General features: G+C 49.7%; 1 protein-coding gene across 1 annotated transcript in view; it reads left to right on the top strand.

The window, feature by feature from the left end:
- LOC119956246 (polyunsaturated fatty acid 5-lipoxygenase-like) overlaps positions 1 to 14,989 on the top strand; it is a 77,280-nt gene that overhangs the window by 14,178 nt on the left and 48,113 nt on the right. Inside the window, exon 3 of the mRNA XM_038783280.1 lies at positions 10,680 to 10,761. Within this exon, the coding sequence (XP_038639208.1) occupies positions 10,680 to 10,761 (82 nt within the window). The remainder of the gene's footprint in view (positions 1 to 10,679; positions 10,762 to 14,989) is intronic.

Genomic DNA, 14,989 nt, shown 5'->3' with positions numbered 1-14,989 from the left:
CCCCTCGTGTTGGTCATCACCATCCGAGGAAAGAGACTCTCACTGTCCACCCTATCTAACCCTCTGGCCATCTTATATGTCTCTATTAAGTCACCTCTCAGCCTTCTCCTCTCTAACGAAAACAACCTCAAGTCCCTGAGCCTTTCCTCTTAAGACCTTCTCTCCATACCAGACAACATCCTAGTAAATCTCCTCTGAACCCTTTCCAAAGCTTCCACATCCTTCCTATGATGTGATGGCCAGAACTGCACGCAGTACTCCAGGAGCGGCCGCACCAGAGTTATGTACAGCTGCAGCATGACCTTGTGGTTCCGAAACTCAATCCCCCTACTGATAAGGCTAGCACACCACATTCATTCTTAACAGCCCTATTAACCTGGGTGGCAACTTTCAGGGATTTATGTACCTGGATGCCGAGATCTCTCTGTTCATCTACACGACCAAGAATCTTGCCATTAGCCCAGTACTCTGCATTCCTGTTACTCCTTCCAAAGTGAACCACCTCACACTTTTCCGCATTAAACTCCATCTGCCACCTCTCAACCCAGCTCTGCAGCTTATCTATGTCCCTCTGTATCCTATAACATTCTTCAGCACTATCCACAACTCCACCGACCTTCGTGTCATCTGCAAATTTACTAACCCATCCTTCTACACCCTCTTCCAGGTCATTTATAAAAATGACAAACAGTGGTCCCAAAACAGATCCTTGCGGTACACCACTAGTAACTGAACTCCAGGATGAACATTTGCCATCAACCACCACCCTCTATCTTCTTTCAGCTAGCCAATTACTGATCCAAACCGCTAAATCACCTTCAATCCCATACTTCCTTATTTTCTGCAATAGCCTACCGTGGGGAATCGTATCAAACGCCTTACTGAAATCCATATACACCACATCAACCGCTTTACCTTCATCCACCTGTTTGGTCACCTTCTCAAAAAACTCAATAAGGTTTGTGAGGCATGACCTACCCTTCACAAAACCGTGTTGACTATCGCTAATCAACTTGTTCTTTTCAAGATGATAATAAACCCTATCTCTTATAACATTTTACAACATTTTACCCACAACCAAAGTAAGGCTCACAGGCCTATAATTACCAGGGTTGTCTCTACTCCCCTTCTTGAACAAGGGGACAACATTTGCTATCCTCCAGTCTTCCGGCATTATTCCTGTCAACAAAGAAGACATAAAGATCAAGGACAAAGGCTCTGCAATCTCCTCCCTAGATTCCCATAGAATCCTAGGATAAATCCCATCCGGCCCAGGGGACTTATCTATTTTTACATTTTCCAAAATTTCTAACACCTCCTCCTTGTGAACCTCAATTTCATCTAGCCTGGTCGACTGAACCTGAGTATTCTCCTCGACAACATTATCCAGTGTAAACACTGATGAAAAATATCCATTTAACGCTTCCACTATCTCCTCTGATTCCACACACAACTTTCCACTACTATCCTTGATTGGCCCTAATCTTGTTATATTGACTGCACACGCATTTCCTTGAGTGTTCCCCATGACCAACCTGACAGCAGAAGATAAGAGTTGGAAAGCAATTAATTTAGCTCCTCGGGCCTGTCCTGCCATAGAATGGCCAATCGAATTGTGTTGTTAACTCCACTTGTCTCACTGACTCCGAGACAACCATGAACTCTTCTGGAGGTCAACAATTTAACTCGGGTACCGGACCCAATCCTCAAATCCCTGTCCAAACCCAAACCTTCCCAGGACATCCCACAGGTACCTACACTCCACCCGATCAAAGGCCTTTTCTGCATCCATGGCCCCCACCACCTCGACCTCGCGCCCCTCCGCAGGAATCATTATTACATTTAGGAGCTGCCTAATGTTGGGCATCAAATGTTGCCCCTTCACAAGTCCCGTCTGGTCCTCGCTATGACCCCAGAACACAATCCTCTATGCGTGTGACCAGGGTCTTTGCCAGCAATTCCACATCCACATTTAGCAGGGAGCTCGGCCTATACGATCCAGAGCTCTCCGGATCCTTATCCCGCTTCAAAATCAGGGAAACTGAAGCCTGCGATAACGTTGCGGGGAGCACTCCCAGCTCCTGGGACTCATTAAAAACCTTTACCAGAAGCGGCCCCAACAGCCCTGAAAACCTCTTATAAAACTCAACCGGGTATCCGTCAGGTCCCAGGGGCCTTACCCGATTACATCGCCCCCAGTCCATCTATAACCTCCCCCAGCCCGATTGGGGTTCCCAAACCCTCCACCAACTTCTCATCGACCCTCGGGAACTCCAGTCCCCCCCCCCCCAGGAATTGGCTGCATACTCTCCTCCCTGGCTGGGGTTCCGATTGGTTACCCCCCCCCCCCTCACTTTCCCGATCTCTCTCTCGCCGCCTCCTGTTTCCTCGGGCTGGTGTGCCAACATCCTGCTGGCTTTCTCCCCATATCCATACACCGCCCCCTTTACCCTCCTCCGCCTGACCTGTGGACAGGAGCCCAAATTCCAGCTGCAATCTCTGACGCTCCTTCAGAAGCCTGTCATCCGGAGACTCCGCGTATCACCTGTCCACCTGTAACATTTTACCCACCAGCCTGTCCAGCTCCGCCTGCTCAGCCTTCTCCTTATGGGCCCGAATTGAGATGTGTTCCCCCCTAATAACCACAATCAGTGCCTCCCTACCACTCCTGCCGAAACCTCACCCGTGTCATTGATCTTTATATACCCCGGAATGGCCTCACTCACCCGCTCACACACCTCCTCCTCCGCTAACAGCCCCATATCTAACCTCCACTGCGGCCACTGAGCCTTTCCTTTGTTAGCTTGCAGGTCTACCCAGTGTGGGTCTGACACCACAATTGCTGAATATTCAGCATCTACCACCTCAGCCAGCAGCGTTTTGTCCAACACAAAGAAGTCTATCCGGGACAACCTGGCATTAGAATGAGAACTCCTTACTCCTTGGCCTCCCAAATCTCCATGGATCCTCCCCCCCCTTGTGCTCCATAAACCCCCGCAGCTCCTTTGTTGATACCTTCCTAGACCTGGAACTGAAGCGACCCAGCCTCGGATCCAGGACCGTGTTGAACTCTCCCCCCATAATCAGTCGATGTGAACCCAGGCCCGGGATCTTCCTCAGCACCCGTCCGACAAACTCAACATCATCCCAGTTTGGGGAATATATATTTACCAGTACTACGGCCATTCCCTCCAACTTCCCACTAACCATAACCTATCTACCCAACCCCCCCCCCCCGGCTCCATCTCTATTTTCCCCACCTTAAATACCACCCGTTTATTGACCAGGATCGCCACCCCCCTCGTTTTAAAGTCTAACCCCGAATGGAACCCCTGCCCGACCCATCCCTTCCTCAACCTAACCTGGCCCCCCCCCACCTTCAGATGTGTCTCCTGCAACATAGTCACGTCCACCTTCAGTTGCCTCAAGTGGGCAAACACACGGGCCCTTTTGACCGGCCCACTCAGTCCCCGAACGTTCCACATGACCAGCCTGGTCAGGGGGCACCCCCCACCTCCCCACACCCCCCCCCCCCACTGCCCCCACCCCCACCCCCACCCTGCCGATCAACCATAACCTCCCCTAAGCCAGTCTGCGGCCATGCCCCGCCCGCCCTCAGGCAACTACAGCCATCATCCCTCCTCCTCCTCCACCTTGAAAGTCCCCTCCCCATCAGCAGTGTAATCCCCCCCCCCCCCCGCCGCACCCAAACCCTCCCCCCCAACTCCCCCCCCAACTCCCCCTCCCACTCCCCCCCCCCCCGCCCCCACATCGGTCTGCAGCTCACCCCCCACTTTGCTTCTGTGAACTAGCCCGCCCAGCTAGACTGGCAGCCCCCACCCATGGCGCCAAGCATCTTACCCCTCACTGGTCCCCCCCCCCACCCCCCTACCCCCCTCCGCTCTTAGCGCAAACATTCAAAACAATTGAAACATAGGCATGAAGTAAAAACAAACAAACCATCCCTCCCAAGGTCCGAACCCAAAGATTCACCCCTCCTCCCTTAACAAAGAACTAAATAACAGCCTAACCCCAAACAGGACCGAAAAAATATAAAGAAACAAGCGGAACCCCTGAAATAAATCCCAACAACGCAAACCCAAAGTATTTACAGAGTTCAGATCTCCTCAGTCAAAGTTCAAGGTGCTCCTTCTCCTGCCAGGCTATTCTTCTTCATAAAGTCCGCTGCCTCCTCCGTCCAGCCAAAGTACGTCTCGAGGTCCCCATAGGTCACCCCAAGACGGGCCGGGTACGGTGGACCAAACTTTATGCCCTTCTTGCAAAGGGCCGACTTGACCATATTAAAGCTCGTCCTCCTCCTTGCAAGCTCTGTTCCCAGGTCCTGGTGCATCCGGATCTCAACGTCTTCCCAACTGCATCGCCTCGTCTGCCTGGCCCACCTCATAATACGTTCCTTCTCCAGGAACCGATGTAATCATAGAACATAGAACAGTACAGCACAGAACAGGCCCTTCGGCCCTCGATGTTGTGCCGAGCAATGATCACCCTACTTAAACCCACGAACCCGTATACCCGTAACCCAACAATCCCCCCATTAACCTTACACTACGGGCAATTTAGCATGGCCAATCCACCTAACCCGCACATCTTTGGACTGTGGGAGGAAACCGGAGCACCCGGAGGAAACCCACGCACACACGGGGAGGACGTGCAGACTCCACACAGACAGTGACCCAGCCGGGAATCGAACCTGGGACCCTGGAGCTGTGAAGCATTGATGCTAACCACCATGCTACCGTGAGGCCCTGAATCCTACCACCATCGCCCACGGCGGCTCATCCCTCTGGGGCTTGCGCATCAGCGCCTGCTGGGCCCGATCCACCTCCAACGGTCGGTCAAACGCACCTTCCCCAAGCAGCTCCTCCAACATCTTCCCCATATACGCACCAGCGTCCGATCATTCGATTCTCTCCGGCAGTCCCACAATCCGGATGTTCTGCCTCCGATTTTCCAGGTCCTCCACTTTCTCCAGCAGTCACTTCTGCTGGTCCCGCATCAGTCCTGTCTCCGCTACCATCGAGCTGGACTGTTCTTCCTGCTGCCCCGGCCAGCTCCTCCAAACTCTGGACCGCCTGTCCCTGGGCTGCCAGTCTCGTCTCCACGCGGTCAACCACCACCCTGATCGAGTCCACCTCCCGGGCCAGGCCCCCCGAACTCTCCTTCCAGGGTTGGGTGAAATTCTCATTTAAGAAGCTCACCAACTAGTCCATGGAACACTGAGCTGACAGGTCTGAGCCTGTTCGTCCGCCATCTTCACGCGCGTTGTCCGCTCCTCACTCGCCACCGTCACCTGGTTCGTTCTTAACCTTCAGGGCCGCACATCCATAAACTGGGGCCCCCTTTCATCTGATCCTGCTTCTACACCCTTTCCTCAACAAAATTCCTGCAACAATCCGGCGGAAAAGCCACACCATGAGCGGGAGCTGCCAAATGTGCTGCCGCTCACTCCATGGTTGCCTCCGGAAGTCCGTGGATTCTAATCCAGGGTAGGATTCAGGAGCAGTCCAGGCCGCAGGATTTTTTATCCATTAAGATAATCAGCTGAACATTGCTGTGAATGTTTTCAATACAATGCACAACTCATCACGCAGGCCCATAGCCGTTACCCTGGCAACATTGCTTCATATTCCACTTCGGACAGGAAAGAGAATTCTTACCCAAAGTCAGAAATATGTAAGATATAAGAAAGAATGAACAGGATGGATTTCAAAAAGAAATTGACCAATCTTACTAAACTCTTTCAGGAAGTAATGAAGATCAGAGACTAGAAATGCACATGTGATAATAGTGATGTTAAAATACCTCAATTCAAGACAGATTCAAGACAAGACCTGTCCTGGGAGTGTTTGATGGAGACAGTGTAGATGGAGCTTTACTCTGTATTTAACCCCGTACTGTACCTGCCCTGGGAGTGTTTGATGGGGACAGTGTAGATGGAGCTTTACTCTGTATCTAACCCCATGCTGTACCTGTCCTGGGAGTGTTTGATGGGGACAGTGTAGAGGGAGCTTTACTCTGTATCTAACCCCGTGCTGTATCCTGTCCCTGGGAGTGTTTGATGGGGACAGTGTAGAGGGAGCTTTACTCTGTATCTAACCCCGTGCTGTCCCTGTCCTGGGAGTGTTTGATGGGGACAGTGTAGAGGGAGCTTTACTCTGTATCTAACCCCGTGCTGTACCTGTCCTGGGAGTGTTTGATGGGGACAGTGTAGAGGGAGCTTTACTCTGTATCTAACCCCGTGCTGTACCTGCCCTGGGAGTGTTTGATGGGGACAGTGTAGAGGGAGCTTTACTCTGTACCTAACCCCGTGCTGTACCTGTCCTGGGAGTGTTTGATGGGGACAGTGTAGAGGGAGCTTTACTCTGTATCTAACCCCGTGCTGTATCTGTCCTGGGAGTGTTTGATGGGGACAGTGTAGAGGGAGCTTTACTCTGTATCTAACCCCGTGCTGTACCTGTCCTGGGAGTGTTTGATGGGGACAGTGTAGAGGGAGCTTTACTCTGTATCTAACCCCGTGCAGTACCTGTCCTGTGAGTGTTTGATGGGGACAGTGTAGAGGGAGCTTTACTCTGTATCTAACCCCGTGCTTAACCTGTCCTGGGAGTGTTTGATGGGGACAGTGTAGAGGGAGCTTTACTCTGTATCTAACCCGTGCTGTACCTGTCCTGGGAGTGTTTGATGGGGACAGTGTAGAGGGAGCTTTACTCTGTATCTAACCCCGTGCTGTACCTGTCCTGGGAGTGTTTGATGGGGACAGGAGGGAGCTTTACTCTGTATCTAACCCCGTGCTGTACCTGTCCTGGGAATGTTTGATGGGGACAGTGTAGAGGGAGCTTTACTCTGTATCTAACCCCATGCTGTACCTGTCCTGGGAGTGTTTGATGGGGACAGTGTAGAGGGAGCTTTACTCTGTATCTAACCCCGTGCTGTACCTGTCCTGGGAGTTTTTGATGGGGACAGTATAGAGGGAGCTTTACTCTGTATCTATCCCCGTACTGTAAATTTTAAATACTGTTAATATCTAATCGCAACTAAGTTCAACACCTGCAGGTTAACCCTTCCTGGGCAGTGTTTAATCAAATCTGTGTGATGAGAACCCAGAGTGCGGGACACACACACTGACTGTGTCTAAACACTGACCCGGGACACACGCACTAACTGTGTCTAAACACTGACCCGGGACACACACACTAACTGTGTCTAAACACTGACCCGGGACACACACACTAACTGTGTCTAAACACTGACCCGGGACACACACACTAACTGTGTCTAAACACTGACCCGGGACTGACACACTAACTGTGTCTAAACACTGACCCGGGACACACACACTAACTGTGTCTAAACACTGACCCGGGACACACACACTAACTGTGTCTAAACACTGACCCGGGACTGACACACTAACTGTGTCTAAACACTGACCCGGGACACACACACTAACTGTGTCTAAACACTGACCCGGGACACACACACTAACTGTGTCTAAACACTGACCCGGGACACACACACTAACTGTGTCTAAACACTGACCCGGGACACACACACTAACTGTGTCTAAACACTGACCCGGGACACACACACTAACTGTGTCTAAACACTGACCCGGGACACACACACTAACTGTGTCTAAACACTGACCCGGGACACACACACTAACTGTGTCTAAACACTGACCCGGGACACACACACTAACTGTGTCTAAACACTGACCCGGGACACACACACTAACTGTGTCTAAACACTGACCCGGGACACACACACTAACTGTGTCTAAACACTGACCCGGGACACACACACTAACTGTGTCTAAACACTGACCCGGGACACACACACTAACTGTGTCTAAACACTGACCCGGGACACACACACTAACTGTGTCTAAACACTGACCCGGGACACACACACTAACTGTGTCTAAACACTGACCCGGGACACACACACTAACTGTGTCTAAACACTGACCCGGGACACACACACTAACTGTGTCTAAACACTGACCCGGGACACACACACTAACTGTGTCTAAACACTGACCCGGGACACACACACTAACTGTGTCTAAACACTGACCCGGGACACACACACTAACTGTGTCTAAACACTGACCCGGGACTGACACACTAACTGTGTCTAAACACTGACCCGGGACACACACACTAACTGTGTCTAAACACTGACCCGGGACACACACACTAACTGTGTCTAAACACTGACCCGGGACACACACACTAACTGTGTCTAAACACTGACCCGGGACACACACACTAACTGTGTCTAAACACTGACCCGGGACACACACACTAACTGTGTCTACACACTGACCCGGGACTGACACACTAACTGTGTCTAAACACTGACCCGGGACACACACACTAACTGTGTCTACACACTGACCCGGGACTGACACACTAACTGTGTCTAAACACTGACCCGGGACACACACACTAACTGTGTCTAAACACTGACCCGGGACACACACAGTAACTGTGTCTAAACACTGACCCGGGACACACACACTAACTGTGTCTACACACTGACCCGGGACTGACACACTAACTGTGTCTAAACACTGACCCGGGACACACACACTAACTGTGTCTAAACACTGACCTGGGAAACACACACTGACTGTGTCTAAACACTGACCCGGGACACACACACTAACTGTGTCTAAACACTGACCCGGGACACACACACTAACTGTGTCTAAACACTGATCCGGGACACACACACTAACTGTCTAAACACTGACCCGGGACACACACACTGACTGTGTCTAAACACTGACCCGGGACACACACACTAACTGTGTCTAAACACTGACCCGGGACACACACACTAACTGTGTCTAAACACTGACCCGGGACACACACACTAACTGTGTCTAAACACTGACCCGGGACACACACACTAACTGTGTCTAAACACTGACCCGGGACACACACACTGACCCGGGACACACACACTAACTGTGTCTAAACACTGACCCGGGACACACACACTAACTGTGTCTAAACACTGACCCGGGACACACACACTAACTGTGTCTAAACACTGACCCGGGACACACACACTAACTGTGTCTAAACACTGACCCGGGACTGACACACTAACTGTGTCTAAACACTGACCCGGGACACACACACTAACTGTGTCTAAACACTGACCCGGGACACACACACTAACTGTGTCTAAACACTGACCCGGGACACACACACTAACTGTGTCTAAACACTGACCCGGGACTGACGCACTAACTGTGTCTAAACACTGACCCGGGACACACACACTAACTGTGTCTAAACACTGACCCGGGACACACACACTAACTGTGTCTAAACACTGACCCGGGACACACACACTAACTGTGTCTAAACACTGACCCGGGACACACACACTAACTGTGTCTAAACACTGACCCGGGACACACACACTAACTGTGTCTAAACACTGACCCGGGACACACACACTAACTGTGTCTAAACACTGACCCGGGACACACACACTAACTGTGTCTAAACACTGACCCGGGACACACACACTAACTGTGTCTAAACACTGATCCGGGACTGACACACTAACTGTGTCTAAACACTGACCCGGGACACACACACTAACTGTGTCTAAACACTGACCCGGGACTGACACACTAACTGTGTCTAAACACTGACCCGGGACTGACGCACTAACTGTGTCTAAACACTGACCCGGGACTGACGCACTAACTGTGTCTAAACACTGACCCGGGACACACACACTAACTGTGTCTAAACACTGACCCGGGACACACACACTAACTGTGTCTAAACACTGACCCGGGACACACACACTAACTGTGTCTAATCACTGACCCGGGACACACACACTAACTGTGTCTAAACACTGACCCGGGACTGACACACTAACTGTGTCTAAACACTGACCCGGGACACACACACTAACTGTGTCTAAACACTGACCTGGGACACACACACTAACTGTGTCTAAACACTGACCCGGGACACACACAGTAACTGTGTCTAAACACTGACCCGGGAACACACACACTAACTGTGTCTAAACACTGACCCGGGACACACACACTAACTGTGTCTAAACACTGACCCGGGACACACACACTAACTGTGTCTAAACACTGACCCGGGAACACACACACTAACTGTGTCTAAACACTGACCCGGGACACACACACTAACTGTGTCTAAACACTGACCCGGGACACACACAGTAACTGTGTCTAAACACTGACCCGGGACACACACACTAACTGTGTCTAAACACTGACCCGGGACACACACACTAACTGTGTCTAAACACTGACCCGGGACACACACACTAACTGTGTCTAAACACTGACCCGGGACACACACACTAACTGTGTCTAAACACTGACCCGGGACACACACACTAACTGTGTCTAAACACTGACCCGGGACACACACACTAACTGTGTCTAAACACTGACCCGGGACACACACACTAACTGTGTCTAAACACTGACCCGGGACTGACACACTAACTGTGTCTAAACACTGACCCGGGACACACACACTAACTGTGTCTAAACACTGACCCGGGACACACACACTAACTGTGTCTAAACACTGACCCGGGACACACACACTAACTGTGTCTAAACTGTCTACCTGCAGCTAGGTTGCCTTCTGACGACCAGACACAGATTACAAGACAGCATCGCCGCAGAGAACTGGAGGAGCGGCAGAAATTATACAGGTAAACTGACAGGTAAATCATTGTGCAGGTAAATCATTGTGCAGGTAAATCATTGTGCAGGTAAATCATTGTGCAGGTAAATCATTGTGCAGGTAAATCATTGTGCAGGTAAATCATTGTGCAGGTAAATCATTGTGCAGATAAATTATTGTGCAGATAAATCATTGTGCAGATAAATCATTGTGCAGATAAATCATTGTTCAGATAAATCATTGTGCAGGTAAATCATTGTCCAGTTAAATCATTGTCCAGATAAATCATTTTGCAGATAAATTATTGTGCAGATAAATCATTGTGCAGATAAATCATTGTGCAGATAAATCATTGTGCAGGTAAATCATTGTGCAGGTAAATCATTGTCCAGATAAATCATTGTTCAGATAAATCATTGTGCAGGTAAATCATTGTCCAGATAAATCATTGTCCAGATAAATCATTGTGCAGGTAAATCATTGTCCAGATAAACTATTGTTCAGATAAATCATTGTGCAGATAAATCATTGTGCAGACAAATCATTGTGCAGGTAAATCATTGTGCAGATAAATCATTGTGCAGATAAATCATTGTGCAGGTAAATCATTGTGCGGATAAATCATTGTGCAGATAAATCATTGTGCAGGTAAATCATGTCCAGATAAATCATTGTGCAGATAAATCATTGTGCAGGTAAATCATTGTGCAGATAAATCATTGTGCCGATAAATCATTGTGCAGATAAATCATTGTGCAGATAAATCATTGTGCAGGTAAATCATTGTGCAGGTAAATCATTGTGCAGATAAATCATTGTCCATATAAATCATTGTGCAGGTACATCATTGTCCAGATAAATCACTGTCCAGATAAATCATTGTCCAAATAAATCATTGTGCAGATAAATCATTGTCCAGATAAATCATTGTGCAGATAAATCATTGACCAGATAAATCACTGTCCAGATAAATCATTGTCCAAATAAATCATTGTGCAGATAAATCATTGTCCAGATAAATCATTGTGCAGATAAATCATTGACCAGATAAATCATTGTGCAGATAAATCATTGTCCAGATAAATCATTGTGCAGATAAATCATTGTCCAGATAAATCATTGTCCAGATAAATCATTGTGCAGATAAATCATTGTGCAGGTAAATCATTGTGCAGGTAAATCATTGTGCAGATAAATCATTGTGCAGACAAATCATTGTCCAGATAAATCATTGTCCAGATAAATCATTGTGCAGATAAATCATTGTGGCTGGTTTTGCACTGGGCTAAATCACTGGCTTTGAAAGCAGACCAAGGCAGGCCAGCAGCACGGTTCAATTCCCATACCAGCCTCCCCGAACAGGCGCCGGAATGTGGCGACTAGGGGCTTTTCACAGTTACTTCATTTGAAGCCTACTTGAGACAATAAGCAATTTATTTTTTTCATTGTGCAGGTAAATCATTTTCCAGGTAAATCATTGAACAAATAAATCATTGTGCAGGTAACTCATTGCACAGGGAAATCATTGTGATGTGTTGGGCAGGCTGGGTCGATGTGGACTGCACTTGATGCAGTGTAGCGAGAGACAGACCTCCAACAGTTGATAAGATGCAACACGATTTTATTTAACGTCTTAACTATTATACATGTTCAACTGTGAGTTGACACTATGCTGACTTGACTGGAGACCTAGTACTAGCCTGACCAGACTTACTAGCTACCGCATGGTGTTTGCACTGGCTGCTGCTCATGAACTCTGACTGTCTCAGTGGCTGGGTCCAGAGAGAGCGGGAAAACTGGTGCCCTCTGGCTTTATAGTGGCAGTTTCCTGTCTGGTGATTGGCTGCTGTATTCTGTGTGCTCACTGGTCATCCTGTGTGTCAATCACTGCCTGTCTGCACACCATTATATACATAGATGTATATTATGACACACCCCACCACCCACAATGCCAATACAGCCCACCATTCCTTGCCTTACCAACGTCCCCTTTGCTGTTTTGTGTTCTGACCCATTTCCCTGCTGAATTTGGTGAGATTTTTCCGTGCACCTGATTCGCTGCCTGGAGCCGACTTGGCAAGTGTGAAAATTACACGGTGGCCCCTCACCACTAGAATGGGCAGCCAAAGAAATAGCAAAATACTCTTCAATGTTTCACCCTATAGCTTCAAGGACTGGATCCCCAAATTGCCTGTGTTCGATTCCTCAGCTGCAGATTGTTTCAGGAAATGTTGTAATGTGACAGTGCAGATACCTGGACAGTAGCTGTCCTGGGGAACTGCAGCAACATGTCTCACTCTGACTTCGACAGCTTCCTTGTTTCAGTAGCCTGCCCGTTGGAAACAAACAGATCTTCCAATAATTTGCCTGTGCCTTCACCACAGCTGGGGAGAAGTCAACTGAACTTTTCTTTAACCTTGGTTTTGTGGTTAGATGGTTTGCATTATTCATGGAGTATCAGTGACCCAGTGGTTAGCACAGCTGCCTCGCAGCGCCAGGGTTCAATACTGGCCCCGGGAGACTGTCTGTGTGGATCGCTGAATCACACAGCCCAGAAGAGGCATTTTGTCCCATCCAGTCCGCACCAACGCACGATAAACACCTGACCTGCCCGCCTAACCCCATTCACCAGCACTTGGCCCATAGCCTTGAATGTTATGGTGGGCCCAGTGCTCATCCAGGTACTTTCTAAAGGATGTGAGGCAACCCGCCTCTCCCACCCTCCCAGGCAGCGCGTTCCAGACTGTCACCACCCTCTGGGGAAAAACCTTTTCCTCAAATCCCCCCCGAACCTCCCACCCCTCACCTTGAACGTGTGTCCCCCTCGTAACTGACCCTTTAAATATGGGGAACAGCTGTTCCCTATCCCACCCTGTCCATGCCCCTCATAATCTTGTCCACCTCGATCAGGTCGCCCCCTCAGTCTTCTCTGCTCCAGAGAAAACAACCCAAGCCTATCCAACCTCGCTCCATAACTGAAATGTTCCATCCCAGGCAACATCCTGGTGAATCCCCTCTGCGCCCCCTCCAGTACAATCACATCCTTCCTATAATGTGGTGACCAGAATTGCTCACAGTGCTCCAGCTGTGGCCTCACCAAAGTTCTATACAACCCGAACATGGCCTCCCTGCTTTTGTAATCTACGCCCCAATTGATAAAGGCGAGTGTCCCATATGCCTTTTTCCCCACCCTATTTGGGGCAGCAGGGTAGCATGGTGGTTAGCATAAATGCTTCACAGCTCTAGGGTCCCAGGTTCGATTCCCGGCTGGGTCACTGTCTGTGTGGAGTCTGCACGTCCTCCCCCTGTTTGCGTGGGTTTCCTCCGGGTGCTCCGGTTTCCTCCCACAGTCCAAAGATGTGCGGGTTAGGTGGATTGGCCATGCTAAATTGCCCATAGTGTCCTAATAAAAGTAAGGTTAAGGGGGGGGTTGTTGGGTTATGGGTATTGGGTGGATACGTGGGTTTGAGTAGGGTGATCATGGCTCGGCACAACATTGAGGGCCGAAGGGCCTGTTCTGTGCTGTACTGTTCTATGTTCTATTAACCTGCCCTTCTGCCTTCAGAGATCTGTGGACAAACACTCCGAGGTCCCTTTGTTCCTCGGAACTTCCCAGCGTCAGGCCATTCATTGAATGCTTCCTTACCACATTACTCCCTCCAAAGTGGAGTCTGCACATTCTCCCCGTGTCTGCGTGGGTTTCCTCTGGGTTCCCCGGCTTCCCCCACAGTCCAGGTTAGGTGGATTGGCCATGTTAGTGTAAGTGGGGTAACGGGATGTGGTGGGGGACTGGGCCGAGGTAGGGAGCTCTTTCGGAGCGTCAGTGCAGACTCGATGGGCCGAATGGCATCTGTCTGCGCTGTAGGGGTTCTATGATGTGCGGGCTGTCTTCCTCCCGGAGATGTGGAACATTTTGCTTTGGTCTCTAACCCAGCGCGGGACGGACCCTCCTCACTATGATGGACAGGTGGTTACTCCCCCTGACCTCTTTTAGCCGCTTTGAGCCAATAACAGGCAGTGTTGTCAGGTTCACGTTCCTGTACCCTGCACCAGTTTCTGAAGATGCCATTCTTACCTGGCCTGGCCTACATGTGACTCCAGACCCACAGCAATGTGGTTGACTCTTAAATGGCCTCAGGGATGGGCACAAAATGCTGGTCCAGCCAGCGACGCCCACATCCCAGGAATGAATATAAAAGAAGCTCCTGTTACCCTTTAACCTATTTCCTTGGATGGTGATGTCCAGCATGAGGGGA

Source organism: Scyliorhinus canicula, chromosome 22 (genome assembly GCF_902713615.1).
Source record: "Scyliorhinus canicula chromosome 22, sScyCan1.1, whole genome shotgun sequence".
Classification (NCBI taxonomy): Eukaryota; Metazoa; Chordata; class Chondrichthyes; order Carcharhiniformes; family Scyliorhinidae; genus Scyliorhinus; species Scyliorhinus canicula.
The sequence above is the reverse complement of the archived record's forward strand: the minus strand, read 5'-3'. Positions and strand labels throughout refer to the sequence as shown.